At 36.7% G+C, this 15995-nt stretch overlaps 1 protein-coding gene across 1 annotated transcript in view; it reads left to right on the top strand.

The window, feature by feature from the left end:
* LOC124369724 (ubiquitin-conjugating enzyme E2 H) overlaps positions 1-13946 on the top strand; it is a 62301-nt gene extending 48355 nt beyond the window's left edge. Inside the window, exon 5 of the mRNA XM_046827782.1 lies at positions 13271-13946. Coding sequence (XP_046683738.1) covers positions 13271-13395 — 125 coding nt within the window. The 3' untranslated portion in view covers positions 13396-13946. The remainder of the gene's footprint in view (positions 1-13270) is intronic.
* The last annotated feature ends 2049 nt before the right edge of the window (positions 13947-15995 follow it).

Genomic DNA, 15995 nt, shown 5'->3' with positions numbered 1-15995 from the left:
TTTTCTAGTGAATGGTACAACTACTGTCTTAGAGGGATTTACTTTCAGTCCCTCTCCTGACACCAGTTTGTGTACATGTTGAAGGTTGGTATTCATGATATCAACAACAACATTTGTGTATTTTCCCTGTACCATAAGGACTATGTCGTCTGCATATCCTTGGACATAGATTCCGTTGTTAGTAAGGTCCTCAAGTAGACCATCTACTACTAGATTCCACAGTAGAGGTGACAGGATGCCTCCTTGAGGACATCCCCCCTTTGTGGGTGCGATCACAAGCGATACTTCATTGAGATCGGCCCTGATCCGTCTGGAGCACAGCATCGCATGGCCCTAAGCCACCGGCACAGAGCTGGCTCGAGGCCACGTCGCTGTGCTCCACTTACCATTGCAGTGAATTTGGCATTGTCGAAAGCTCCTTCAATGTCTATGAAGGTGCACAATGCCAATTCCTTGGCGGACAGGCTATCCTCAATCCTACTGACTAATTGGTGCAGTGCTGATTCACAGGATTTGCCTTGCTGGTATGCATGTTGGTTGCGATGAAGGGGAGTGTCTGAGAGAACTCCCTTTCTCAGGTGCCTCTCCACCAGTCTTTTCTAATGTTTTCAGTAGAAACGAAGATAAACTGATGGGACGAAAAGATTTAGGGACAGAGTAGTCCGCTCTCCCTTTTTTAGGGATGAAGACCACCCTGTTGAGACGCCAGACTTGTGGTATGTACCCATAGGCTAGCTCGCCCTGAATAGTTTCACATAGAAGGGTAAGGAGATTCTCCGGCCCTTTGTTGAAGCAGGGCCGGAAAGATTCCATCCCCTCCTGCAGATTTTGAAAGGGGCAAATTTAGAAATTGCCCATTTGGCTTTAGAGAGAGTGACAATCCTTCTGGCAATGGCCCACTACCACGACAAGCTCTTGGCCGTGAGCCTGCCTCGTGATTACCAGACGTTCCAGTGTCCGTCATTCTCAAAGAGATACAATCAGGGAAGTGAGTCTCAAAGGAGAAGTTTGAGGCTATCACTAGACCCGGAAGTGTGTTGACCTCCCTGGGACCTTAAAGATCCCAAGTGACCGGTTGGACTTGAGGCTAGCAAGCGTTGCAGTCTAGCTGCCGCCGCTTAACTCATTTACCTTCTGTGTAAACTGCCTCCAGGAACTTTGTTTTGCTTTTTTAATTGCTAGGCTGTATTCTGTTAGAGCTCTATGATAGGACTCCCAGATACGGCTCCTTTTGCATTGATTGTACAGCTTCCTGACATTAGCCCTTTTGCGAGCGAGGTCTGCAGTCCACCACTTACTATTGGTTCGACTCTTCCCCGTCGCAATGGGCAATTGTCATGGAAGCTATTGATTATAGCATTCTGCAGGTCAGAAGCTATCTGATCTATGTCTGTGAAGCATCGCACCCTTCCGCCTACCGATCCCAACTGTGACTGAAGGTCAGACTTATAATCCCAACCAGTCAGTCCTCCTGGGATTACGATAGAGGACCTCTGCAGCCTCATCTTGCAAGTTAAAGAGGATATACCTGTGATCCGATAATGAGGCCTCTTCCGCTTACGTGCCACTTATCAACCATTCCAAGTATTCCTTGTGTGCAGATTGTTATGTCAATAACTTCTTGTCTAATTCCGTGTTGCGAACGTAGGGCCGGTTACCTTTATTACATATAAAATAGGTCCCTACTTAGAAGAAATTGTAAAAGTGCCTCACCTCTAGGGTTAGTGTTGGTGCTGCCCCATCCAGCAGAGTGATGGGCGTTGGCGTCACAACTTAGAAGAAGTTGTTGACGTCTGGCTTTGCTTCTTCCACCAGGAGCTCTAGGTCTCTTGATGGAGGGAGTTCCCTGGCATCATATGGCAAGTATACGGAGCCTACAATTGTGCTCTGCACTATACCTCCATTCTTCCAGGTCAGTGTGCCCACAGTGAGATCTCTGGAGCAGAATTCGTTGAGGGTTAGAAAATCCAAGCCTCTCCTCAACAGGATGCAGGTTTCTGACATTCCTTAGAGAGGTACAGTAAATTAACTTACCTTTGGTTTCATTTAGGCCCGCCACTCTCCCTTGGTGAAGCCATGGTTCTTGAATCAGTGCCAGATCAAATCCCTCCTGGAGGAAGAACTGGCAGAAGGCTGCCGAGGCAGCCCTACTGTGCTGGAGGTTGATTTGTAGAACTCGTGGCATTGTCCTTGACTGTCGAGGAGACAATTGAGACCTGCCAAGAGTCCTAAGTTGGCTCTACAGTTGGAAGCCTTCACAGCCTTGTAGCAGACCTCGTCCAGGAAGCAGACGAATCCGTAACCTTTCGGGTCTGGCTTGGATGGAAGGATTTTCCCACTCGTTTACATTCAGGTTGGGGTTCTGCTTATTGAACATCTCAAGTACCTTTTCAGGTGTCTTCTTCAGAAGCTTCGGGTGAGCTCTGAAAAACACCCTAGTGGACCTCAAGATGTCCTTACGCAGACCCACTCTCAGAGAGATATCATCTCCCAGAGGTTTTTTATTCTTTGGATAACTTCTTCCCAGCCAACGTTTGGTGTGCTCGTTGATGCAGGAAGCAATTAAAACACCTTTCTCTAGGTAGGTGCCCGCAAACGATGGAACGGAACCATCCTCCAGGGGGTTGGATTTCTTCCATAATTGCGTCCTCGATGGCTTCTCCTTGCTCTGCACTAAGCTTCGCTTCCCGGGTAGCCTTCGAGGGCTATGGCCATTTTAATCGCTGCGACCTCTCTGTAGGTAGCCTTGGGTGTGCTACCAGAGGCCTCGGGATCGTGGGCTTCGGGCTTTTGGGTTTCCCTCCTAGCCTTCTTTGCGGGTCCCTCAGCGGAGGGCGGGGTGACCAAGGTGCCTCTGGGGCGTTTGGCCGACCCCACCCCCGCCTTGGTACCCGCAGTTGGGCCCGGAGTTGAGACCCTCCTGCCGTTCTGGATTCTTTTTCTTCTTCTTTTTCCCCCTCCTCCACTTGGAAGGGTCAAAAGCTTCACCCCTTTTCAAGAAGTTTTAGCCTTTAGTGCTTCTCTTCTTTGAGCAGTGGTGAGATTGGGCCTCTTCATTCTGAGGTTGCCGAGTTGCTCTGTGGCATCATCCAGCGTACCTGGATCTATCTGCCTATCTTTCCTATGTAAAAACTATGGCAATTGGAACAAGTTAGTTTATAAACACTGGTTTGAATGTTTTTGTCCCAAGTTCTGAAATTGACATCTCAAAATGTTAAGGGATACCATCCTTAAGAAATTTAGGTAAACCACGCATGATTGGACCTAATGGATTCATCTTACGCAGGTATTTAATAACATCTTCAGTGAATAAAAGCTTGCTTCTATTAATGAGTTTTAAAATCTTATTCTGGTATGTACCAGTGGGATCTTTGGATAACTCGCTAATACTATTGTTGTTAATGAATTCCTTGATCGTGGTCGAATTTTTTTTTGTGTAAGCTAACGTTAGTGTTACCCTTATCAGATTTGCACAGTATTGCATAATTTTGTTTCAGTTTATCTTTAAGTCTCATCAACGTCAAATAATCTCATTTCTGTAAATCAGTAAGACCATGGTTATTATCAAAGGTTTTATTTATTTCCTTTGTTGACAATAGCCTGGCTGCGTTTCTGCTTTCATAATCAGGAATATCTTTTAATGTCGTTTCTGCATTTATTAGTTCGTTAAAGAGGCCTTATTTCCCAAGCTTGGTAAATTGAAGTTTAAACCTTTATCCAGAACCGTCTGTTCATCACTATTAAATATAATTGAGATTTTGTTTACAGTTCTGGGATGAAATTTGAAATCGAATAGTACAGGGTGCGGCAAAAAGATCTGATGTATTTGAAATAAAAAAAAAACACAAAAATTAAAAGTGATAAAAAGTATTTTATTGGTTATTACATAAGGGTGTTGATGTAAATTAATGGAAATAACGTCAGTACAACTTATTTCACACATTTAAGACCTGAAGATAACGTCCTTCAAATGATGTCCTTTGGCCAAGCATTCTTCAAGTCTTGCACTGAAGCTGTCAAACACCTTCTCTAACATTGCAGGAGGCAGGTTTGCAATTTCTTGACTTATGGCTTCTTTTAGGTAACCAATAGCGAAAGTTCTGTTTATTGACATAACCATCCAGATGAAAATGTACCTCGTCGCTCATCATGACAATTTCATGTCCTTCTTTGGTCAAGCATTCTTCAAGTCTTGTACTGAAGCTGTCGAACACCTTCTCTATCATTGCAGGAGGCAGGTTTGCAATTTCTTGGCTTATGGCTTCTTTTAGGTGACCAATAGTGAAAGGTCTGTTTATTGACATAACCATCCAGATGAAAATGAGCCTCGTCGCTCATCATGACAATTTTGTCATCAGTCGTCAAATCAATCATTGTCTCTGCAAACGCTTGCCAATTTGCATAGTCAGTAGGCTTCAACTGCTGGACGATAGCCATCTTGTATGGGTGGAAATGTAGATCAAAACGCAATACTCGTCGTACCGAGCGGTCAGACATGCGTAAGCAGCAGCTTGTTTACGGGCCGGCCTCCGAGGACTGGCTTCCACCGCTTCTCTCACTCGATCAATATTCTCTGGTGTCCGGGCTGACTTTGGACGTCCAGTCGACTTACGTTTTAAGGCTGAACCGGTAGCTCTGAAGTTACTCACCCATAACATAATCGTGTTACGAGTTGGGACTCTTCCTCTAGGACCAACATTAGAACGTCTACAGAACTGCCGCTGAACAGCAACGCAGGAATCGCCACTTTTAAAAAACGCCTCGACAACGAACGCACGATGCTCAATCGACCACTGCTCCATGGCTACTGAAAATGTTCACATGTGGGCTCCCGAACGCGCTTATCCCCACCATTTACTCACTCTACAGCACGGTGGCAAAAACCATCAGATCATTTTGCTGCACCCTGTACTATATCATCTCTAGACTTCTGGTAATTCAAGAGCTTATCAGATTCCTTTTTTTGATTGGATTTTTTACTCCTATATTTTAGAAATCGAGCACCTCTATATTTGTTAAATAGAGTTAAGTTCAATTATCTCAGCAGGTTCGAGATATTTTGTGTATACTAACGTGTTTAGCATGGTATTCTTCCGGTAAAAGAATTTTATTTCTTTTCTAATCCGAAGCTGTTGATATTTGTTTTGCAGCAGATGAGTTGTTTCTAATTTTTACTTGGACATAATTAGTGCAGTACCTGTTTTAAGCTGTTTTTGTAAATTTTAGACAATGTCAACTTCCAATGGATAAGCTTTGCTTTTAATATTTATTGACACCGACACCAGAAGATGACTTATTAAAAGTTGAAACTGTAGTAGTGTATGACTACAGTTTGAACTATTCGACAAAGGTATATTGTTATTGTTACTAGTCAATCCGCAGTTCAGTGCTATATAATGTGGAAAATACAAAGATATATGTAAACAGTAAACCATTTTGCTAGTTGTAAACTATGTGAAATGTGTCAAGATTAGTACAGCCATCGAATCCTTTACTGCTCATTGATAGAGCCATTTGAAAATATTTTTTTTCCGATTAAAATTTATATCAATAGATTTGAAAAGCTCAAAAATCCCATCATCTATTAATAAATTTATATTACTCATCTATTTGGTCATCTAATGTCTAAAATCCAGTAATTATTAGTCATCTGCTTAATTTTATTCTACTTGTAAACTGGTATTATTTCTATTTTTGTCTGAAGCTCTAGCTCGAAACTGTGTATCATATTCATACTGAGCCCAGTTAATTAGTATAGTTTGATAAATGCTGTGCACCAAAGTGCTTAGTGCTTAGGATGAATACTTGATTCACTAACCATTCAGTTAAGAGTTAGAGCTTTTAAATTGACAGTCCAAATAAAAATTAATAAACGAAGTAAGATCAAGAAAAGTCTAGAATCAACCAGTGTTAAAATATAGTCAAATCAACACAATTTTATACTTTTTTTAGTATAAAAAAAATCTATTCCTCTCTCATTGTCAGTTAAAACAGGCCATACTCTTCATGTACATTTGTGGCAGTTATGTCAATATAATACATATTTTTATTGAAAACATAAGCAGGTTGAAGCATGTAAGTGTCAATAACTCTAGATAAAAATGCGAGATCATGTAGAAACTTATCAATGATTTCCAAAATTATTCAATATAATGAACAATAGTGAAATTAGATTAACATACTATGCCCGTGTAAAGTCATCAATTTTATTTAAAAATTTTTGCTTGTAGTAGTACTTGTAATACAATACTAGATCCAGTTAAATTCATTCTCTAAATTTATTTTCAAGATATTTCCAAAAGTTTAGCATGTTAAAGGTATTAAAATTCACAGCACATAGAGCAACATCTGTGTGTGTTGTCCAGTTCCAATATACAGTTATCAGTTAACCTAGTTATTATTCAAATAAACTTACTATATTTTTAAAGTTTAGTTAAAAAAGTTTTTTTAAACAAAACTTTTGTATATATATATATATATATATATATATATATATATATACATATAAAACAAATTCAAAGATCTAAATATTATTTTGAATTATTTCAAGTTGTATTGACTGCGGTAAAAATATTTTATCGAATTTGAGAATGGCTGAACCACACTAAACTCTTAAACAATAGCGCAAGCGGTTGCCGGCGACAGCAGCATTACCCAGTGGTGGTCTATGGCGGTCGCCGGAGACCGTGCCGCACGCGATGTGTTAATGTGTTCTTCTTCATTTTAACCCTTTGTTTTGTGGTCATATAAAGTTCATTGATGTGGTGGATTATCACCTTTGAGATAAATTTCAGTTATGCAGTATTTAAGGAATTACGTAATAATCATACTTAATCAGCAATTATCAATGTTGTCCAAATTCAGAATAACAATACCTACATCTTAGATTTAGGTTATCAGTTTCCTTTAGAAATCCTCAAAGCCTTGTGGGCCTAATTGCTAGTTTTATTAAGGGTCTTCTGTTGACAGCATCAGATTGACCATATCCTTTATATTGGAAGTCTAGTTTGATTTGTAATCAATCATATTAGAGATACAAGTCTTTTATGGCAATTATTCTATGCTGTATCATCTGTACTTTAAACTGGTTCCCTAGCAACAGGTTCTTTCTAAATGTATCCAAACAATGATGCTTTCTTACTTCCATATCAAATAAAATATCACCTAATTTTTCAGTAAGTTTTTACCTACTGTACTGGTAGAGATGTTTCTAAAAGTCGACTAGGTAAAAAATACTATGGTGTAATAGGACCCTCATAAATGTAATATAAATATTATTTCCCATGTAACGAAATTAGAGAATGCGTGACTAATGCAGGGTGAACACTATTATTTCCAACTGAAATCAAGGAAATTGTAGAAAAAATGTTTGAAGAATCATTAGTCACTAAGCTGAGTTTTTACTTATCAGATTGATTAAAACTACTTTTATACTGTCTAAGAACATTGATGTATGTGAGGAATGATTTAGAGACAATTGTCAAACAAGCATTTCCATGACTGTATGTTCTAAGAAAGTTGATGAACATCTCTACGTGGAATGTTTATACTTCAATAACACTTGAGTGGGATGTTTAGACGTCAGTGGAAGATTGTTGAGTGTTGATCAACTCTGAACTTGTTACTTTAAAGGCAACCTCTTGAATCTTGTATAAGCTGCTTGATCACTTCCTGTTGATTTTATCCTGTTATGATTTTGACTGACAGAGTCATGAGTTTTCAGATATTCCAAATCTAAAGATCATCCAGTTTTACCAACATTGGTGTTTTTTGTTGTTGTTGGAATAAATGTATCTTCTAAACCAATAGGGAATTAAAATATAATATAGTATAATGATTTAGTGTTTAACAAATGTATAAAATAATAAAACAGTTATATTTCAAATGCATACATCATTAGTATTTAATTATAAATTAATTGTTTTGGAGATCCACGTTATTTTAACAAATTCATCCAAAATTGACTGTCATAATAAAATAATAAAGGAAAAAGTTCAAAATAACAAATTAATTTAATTTGGGCATGGATTGGATTGGTATCTTTATCAAAATAATTTTTAATAATTTTTGAACACAAACATTAACTGTAAACACACTAAAAAAACTCACAATGCAACATAAATCAGATGCAATTGCACAATTTGTTTCTTTCTCACACTTAGTAGTTTTAATCATTACTTAGTTTAAAAATATTAATACAATGTAATAATTATTGTTATGTTTTGAAGATGAAATTTGATTAAATAAAAGATGGTAGTTAATATTTTACTAGCTAAGATCCAAACTCCTGATTTGTTGTCATTTGTTTATTTTTTTTAGCCTAAAAGAAATTATTTACTCATTTTTATACTAGATTGTTAGTATTATTGTTAAAAAAAAATAATAATGTTCTTGTGTTTTTAACATTTTATTTGGGAATAGTTGGTTCTAATTATTTATATTGGAATCACTGAATTTTTAGTGATATAGAAGATAGGAGATATGTCATTTCTTTTTAACCAGTTCTGACGTTGATACTAGTTCTAAGTTAGAATTTGGTTTTCTCATTTGACAACTAACATGAATTTTAAATTAAAATAATTATTAATTTTCAGTTTAAATTTTTATATATTTTTAATTGAAAATATCTTTATAAACGCATTTTGATTCCGTGTTTAAATTATCGAATACATTGGGTTTGAATAATCTGAGGAGATTGTTGTAGGTATATTAGCTTTTAATTTTAAATTTTTTTACCAGAATCATATGGGATAAATTGATTTCTGGATTAAGTAACGCTCTTATGTCTTGTCCAGGACCAAGATAGAGATTTTTTGTTTGATCCAGACTTTTCATAAACCCGTTTGGGTGAAAAGACTTCAATCAATAAAATGATGACAGTTGTCTAGAAGTATTTAAATAATTTATCTTCTTGTAATTTTAGTTATTTTCTTGTGACAGAAAAGTGATATTTGGATAATATATAATAGCAGTCCCATTTGTAAAATTGAATGTATCAACATATCCAGTGGAATGGTTTATATTTTTATATCCTCCTTTAGTGCGAGGGTTATTCTAAAAGTAAAGTCTAGTTAAGAAAAAATACATCTTTCTCTATAATTTCCATACTTATTTAAAGATTTGTCACATCGTTTGACAAGCTTTTGAATGCATAAGTTTTAGAAATCAACAACTTGGCCTGCGAAGATAACCAGTCTTTTAACTGCTTCTTTCACTTCATCATCTGTGTCAAAGCGCTTGCTGCCAATAAACTCCTTTAGGTAGCAGAACAAGTGGAAATCACTTGGGGTTTAGTCTGCACTCTGCGTTGGGTGGTCCATCTGTTTCAAACTTCAAAATGAGAAATTGATAACATCAGTAATTGAAACAGATATATCAGATCATGCAGCATAATTTATTATCTACAGTACATAAAAACCCCTCCACCAGTTTTATCCAAACACAGTTCAAAAAAGAAAACATCAATACATTAAGCACTCTACTGGAAAATCACTGACAATGGACATAGATGCTACTTACCTAGTGGTGATGACAAAATCCAAACTATATATATATAAAGCACTTAACCTAGAGGCAGAATAGCTTAAATATCTGGATAAACATCAGCTCACAGGCACTGTCCAAGACAGGGCAAAGCATCAAAAGCCAAAAAAGACTATGGTCTCTGATTGAAAATGATGAAAATGAATCCTTGGCAGCAAGCATCAGCAAAGTGCATAGAATAGAATAGATAATATTTTATTGCTGTTTATTTATAATAAATAAAACAATTGTTCACATTTGAGTACAACTTGAATAATTACTGCAGTACTGCTTTCTTATTTTCAGCCAGCCTCATGTGAAGAAATTATCAGTATTGTTAATAAAATGAAGACAAGTTCCTCTACAGGAGTTGACGGCATTTCCTCCAGAAAGATAAAATTTTGCTTGAACGAACTGTACTTCCCTTTAATTTATGTCGTTAATGAATCCTTACTTCAAGGTGATTTTTCCCACTGAACTAAAAATTACAGAATATACCCATGTCAAAAACAAGGTAAAAAGATGACATACAAATCTACCGACCCATTTTATTAGTTCCTATAATCTCTAAAATACTAGAGAAGGCAGTTCTCTCAAGGCTTATGTTCCACCTTCAACTAAACAACCTCCTTCCTTCGGTACAACATGGCTTCCTTCGGGGGACGTCTACTACAACAGCACGTGTAGAACTTGTTGGATACATTATCGACCACCGTGAATTAGAAAGTACAGTTATTAGTAGTAGTTTTTGGATCTAAGCAAAGCCTTTGACAGCCTTAATGACAAATTAATAATGGCTGAACTAGAAAACTTGAGAACTTAAGGATTAAAGATACTGCACTAAATTGGTTTAAATACTACCTTACCAGATGAACACAATTGTGAAAATAAAGCAGACAATAAGTGGAATGACTAGAAGTGCAATATCTCTAGACCACAAGGTGTAAAAAGAGGTGTTCCCCAAGGCTCTGTTCTAGGGCCGGTATTGTTTGTGCTGTTTACAAGTGACTTCCCAACATACATGAAACCCTATAGTCAATGAATCATGATTGTTGATGATATTATTCTCCTCACCAACAGTAAGTCAGTTAAGACCTTAGAAATATCAGCCTATATATCTGTAAATATGGCCCATGATTATTGCATACAAAATGACCTTGTCTTTAATGAAAGGAAACCAAACCAGTTAATATTATAGGATACACAAAAGTTCTATTCCTGGACTCCAAATATTTAAACTGTGCAATGTATAAAACAACTGTGCAATTGGAGTCATCCTTAACAGCTAACTTTCCTGGGACCATTACATTGATTATGCATGAAACTGAATTCCACTCTTTTTGTTCTGAGAAGAATGAAGGCAGTATGCAGATTCCCTGCAACACAATTAGCTTCTCATGCACTTAAGTCGCATGTAAGATATGGTATTGTTTTTTGGGGTAGCTCTGCAGCCAAAAATCTTCAGCTAGTATTGGTCACTCAGAAAAAACCCTAAGAATTATGAATAATCTTCTTCCACATGATAGTACTAACAAACTTGAAAACTCACTTAAGCTGTGTGGTGGATAGTAAATTCTAAAAGGCAAAACAACAAATAACAGAAAAACACAACTTAATCTAGAAGTGGGTGGCAAAGAAATATCTGAAGGACAATTTGTAGAACATTCCAACCACTTCTTCATCAATATAAAAAAAACCCTTGCTAACAGCAGTTAGCACTAAAAAATAACCAATAACATACTGTACAATCTATAAACTTTCATCTGCTAGACACTGGTATAGAAGAAATTCAGAGTGTAATGAAATGTTTCAAGCCCAAAACCTCAGCAAGAGTAGCCAGAATCTCATCCAAACTATTACAGCATTGCTGCATAAAGGTCTATTCACACACATCAGTTCCGGCGCGTCACAGGTCAGTCACATCAGTCACGTCACAGTCAAAAAATGTATTCTATAATGGATTTCCTGTTGCGCTATCTACACTCATCCGCTCAGTTCCGGCGCAGGTCCGTCAGTCGCTCTACCGGCGTCCGTCAGTCAGTCATTTTCAGATTTCTTCCCACCGATATTTTTGGATTGTTCGGACGCCTGACGGTCGCATGACGGATGTGTTTGCTATTAGGATTGCGTTTTTATATAAAAGTTGTATTTCTGTGTTGAGTTTATATTTTAAAGACTGTTTGTTACGATCATAACGACCATCAAATGGTCATCCTAAAATATTTAAAGAACTTAGTTTCATCGTCCATTAGTCCCTTAAATAACGTGATGAACTCTCCCTGACTTTCCCTCTTCTTCCATAAATCATGAACCCATATCCTTCGATTTTTTTTCTCTTATTTTCAATCTCTTCGTCATCTAAGGCTATCGCTATTGCAGCTAACTCTACTATAGTAAAATCAGCCATTGAGGTAATTATATATTATCCAATTTAATTCACTCATGATAAAATAAGCTTTACTGTAAGATCACTGTATAAAGTGACTGACGACTGACTGAAGCCAACTGACGAATTCCGGACGGAACTGTGACTGAACTGAGACTGAACTGTGACGGAACTGTGACTCAACTGATGTGTGTGAATAGACCTTAATGCTCACACTGCCTCTGGATTCCATAAACGTTATGTCATTAAGATCATGGAAGTTCCCAGTGGCCTTGAAATGACCAAAATATATCCCAAGATCAAAAGTAGAAGCCCAGAGCAAGCAACTACAGACCAATTTTGTCCATCTCAACTTTTTCAAAGGGATTGAACGAGTTGTCCTAAACGACTGATGGAGCATTGAACATGCAAAATATATAATGGACCACTTTGAGAAAGAAAACCTAGTTACAGGCATCATGCTTGATTTCAGTTAAGTGTTTGACTGCCTTGGCCATAACTTGATTTAAACAAATTTGACAACCTGGATATCATAGGCCCCGTTCTTGACCGATTTAGGAACTATTTTGAACAACGCAGCCAAGTGGTTGAAGTCAAACACACAGAAAGAGGAGTAACCAATACTATAAAATCCAAGCTACTTATTATAACTAGAAGTGTACCTCAAGGATCTGTTCTTGGCCTGGTGATGTTTATATTTACTAATAACATGCTACAACATCTGGTCAAGAAGCTGTACAACCTTGTACTAGCAGAAATGAAAATTCTCAAAGGAAAGTAGCTGAAGGCATCACCGAGTGTCTGGCTAACTGGAAAGATATTTGAAAATGAAATTTTATATTTACTGTTATAAAAAATACAACTGTACTCTTTTTCAAAACTGTATTGTTATAAACTTATGCTATTTATTTCTCTAAGAAATTGTAATAAAGAGTTTCTTATTCTTTTTTTGGATTGCATACGCTAAGACTGCTTTGAATAATAAAAAAATGAATATTTCCTCAACATTGTACTAGTAGGATATTGTTGTTTTGGGAGAAATTAACGTCCTACTAGTAGGATTTTGGGGTTTGGTTAATGATATTACGAAAATGGGACTATACGTTTTACTCCCACATCACCTTAAAGTTTCTGCGCAGCTGCCCCACTTCACTCTTTATATCAAATGCAAAAACGTTTTATTTATATTTGGCTAACTCTCCTGTGCCAGGTAGATAGTATAAGTAAAGTACCGTATAAGAGTGGGGATTAACCTTACCCTGTAATCAACCCAGATTCTTGTTGTAGTTTCTTAATTATCTTGAGAACAGCTCTCCAAGTATAGGGTTTAGATTGAAACTGACAGTATGTGTTTTTGTGTAGAGTATGTGCGCAAGTATGCTACAGAAGAGGCTTTACGTGAGCAGGAGCAGCAAGGAGTGTCTTCAGACAGCGAATCATCCATGTCAGACTTCAGTGAGGATGAGACCAAAGACATGGAGTTATAACGCAGGACTCACACCACCACTACCACCTGTACATATCTTGCACCACTTCTTCTCTCGTGTTTTCAAGTTCGGTGTGGTACCTAGAGTCTTGCGACTTGTGCAGATGTGTAATGGACTACAAATAAGGCCTGTACCTAGTGTTTGTTACACTCTTGTTTTCTTTACTTTTTTCTTACGTTAAGTTATGTTTCTAGTTTGTTATGTTACATATTAAGTGATTGTGAAGGGATGAGCTGATATTGTGACAGATATTGTTTCATTGGCCATTATTACATGTACAAGTTAAAGTAATTCCTGTTAATTCATAAAAATAGTGACCTGACAATGTGATTCACTCTTGAAGTTCTCATTCATTGATCAGTTCTACATTATCACTAATTTCAAACTTGGGGGGAAAATATATAATATAGAATATCTGAGTTTACATTATATCCTATGTTGGTTGTCAAAACAGTAGTAGTTCTTTAATTTGTTTCATTAATTTTTCTTAAAGCTTTCAATAAATGTTCCTTGATTTCTTATTAATGAATATTAAACACAAAGGCATAATATCTAGCTAGTATAATTACAGTCAGCTCCTGATCATCAAAGGAAACTAAGGAAACAATTACCCCTTAAATCCAACCTTTTGCTTTGTTTAAAAGACACGAAGCACATTCTCTACTCTTTATCAGACAATAATAATAAATCAAAGTCTAGTGGGGCTGTTTTTAGCAGTCCAGGAGTGATTTATTACAAAGATTTACTCTTCTTAACAATTGAGGGCAAGTTTTAAAAACCATAAATGTTATATAAACATCCATAGAGGACAAATTTTATTGATCACACAGTACATGAATGCCAGTGGCGCAGTGTAGTGGGTACGGTGGTTATCGCAAGATAACCAGATCAAGCAACGCCGAGCGTGGCTGCTGCTTGGACAGGTGACCGCTGAGCGATCCTGTCCTTGCAAGCGGCCCGCCTGCCCGGCCATTGGTGGTGGTTCGGAAGTCACCTTTAAGCCGTTGGTCCCCAGGTTAAGTGTTAGAGAGGGCTTCTTAGCCCTAACTTCGCCTGGTAAAATAAGACATTCTTTACTTTACTTTTTTTTTTTACATGTATTGCTTACTTTTGAGTTCCACTGATCTTGAACCAAAACTTCACTCTTCATGTAATTCTTTATAAAATCTGTTTCTCTAAGTAAATTTCCATGCACACTTGGGAGGAAATGTGAAAGAATTAATTCAAATAAAAATACATGTAAACAAATTATTATTGTTTAACCCTGGAACTGGCTATCATTTTCCCCAAAATGGCAGGCACTTTTTGTGATTTTGTATGGTTTAAAACATTTTTAATTATTGCTCTTCTATTGTTCAATATACAGTCATTTAAAAAATATCAATAATTTTAAAAATAAATCTAGTTTACGACAAAACAATTAAATATTTAATCATTTGAATCTTTTTTTTTAATGAGTTGAACAACATAAAAAAACTCATAACTCTACACAATTCATTAAATAGGTTTTAAAAATAATCTGTGAACATTTAAGCACTCTAGCAATGTTAGAACAAAATGGTGGCATTTTGAAAAACTATATATTTTAAAAACAGTATTTTTGATTTAGTAAAATTAATTTTTGTTGTCATATTCTAGAGAAATAAAGCATTTCAATCAGAAATTTAGAACAACATTGACATATCATTTTAATGGTCTATTTAATAGAAATACAATGACATGAAGAAAACATCTCTACGACGTTTCTAGCAAAAGTTATGGCCAAATAACACCTTACATTGTAATGGCACCTAGAAAAAGTTCTTAAGACTCCTCTTACCAAAACTATGCACACAAAAATTAGCTACTAAGTAAAGGCACTAAAGCTGTGTGCCTCTTGCCTTCTTCAATGTAATAATTGCTCAGATTGTTGACCTTCAGCAGTTTGGAAGTGGGCTAGCCATATGTAAAAAACTGAGACGGCATTCGAAATTGACTCTTGAGAAGTTAATTGAGCTTTTTATAGAATTTTTTCGTGTAAGTTGTGGATGTCAATTGGCTTCATTTGGTAGACTAAATTTTTCATGTGACCCTAGAAGAAATAGTCCAGTGGACTGGGGTCAGGAGATTTTGCTGGCCATTCCACAGCTCCCCTTTGACCTATCCACCTTCTTGGGAAAGAATTGTCTAAATATTGTTGCATATTTCAGCCATAATGTGGAGGTGCACCATCTTGTTGGAACTAAATGTTGTCGGTCTCCTGTCTAAACACGTGTTTAAGTGCAGGCACAATCTTATTTGCAAGCATTTCTGAATATTTTTCAGTGTTTAAATTTCTGTCAATTATGAAAGGACCAACTAACGTGTTGTTAATTATTCCTGCCCAAACATTAACTTTTAACGGATGTTGTATGAGCTTCAATACACCAATGTAGATTTACGTCGGACAAATACAGACATGCATGTTTTAGAGTTAGTGAAGTTGACACACAACATGGTGGTTGTTATTCCTGACTTAGGCATGTCTCAACGCTCTGGTAGGATTTGTTTATTTTAGCCTAGTTTGCAATTATGTGTTAGGTTAGTTATTTACCTGAAGAAGAGATCGTATTGCAGATCTT

This window comes from Homalodisca vitripennis, chromosome X (assembly GCF_021130785.1).
Source record: "Homalodisca vitripennis isolate AUS2020 chromosome X, UT_GWSS_2.1, whole genome shotgun sequence".
In the NCBI taxonomy this organism is placed as follows: domain Eukaryota; kingdom Metazoa; phylum Arthropoda; class Insecta; order Hemiptera; family Cicadellidae; genus Homalodisca; species Homalodisca vitripennis.
The sequence above is the reverse complement of the archived record's forward strand: the minus strand, read 5'-3'. Positions and strand labels throughout refer to the sequence as shown.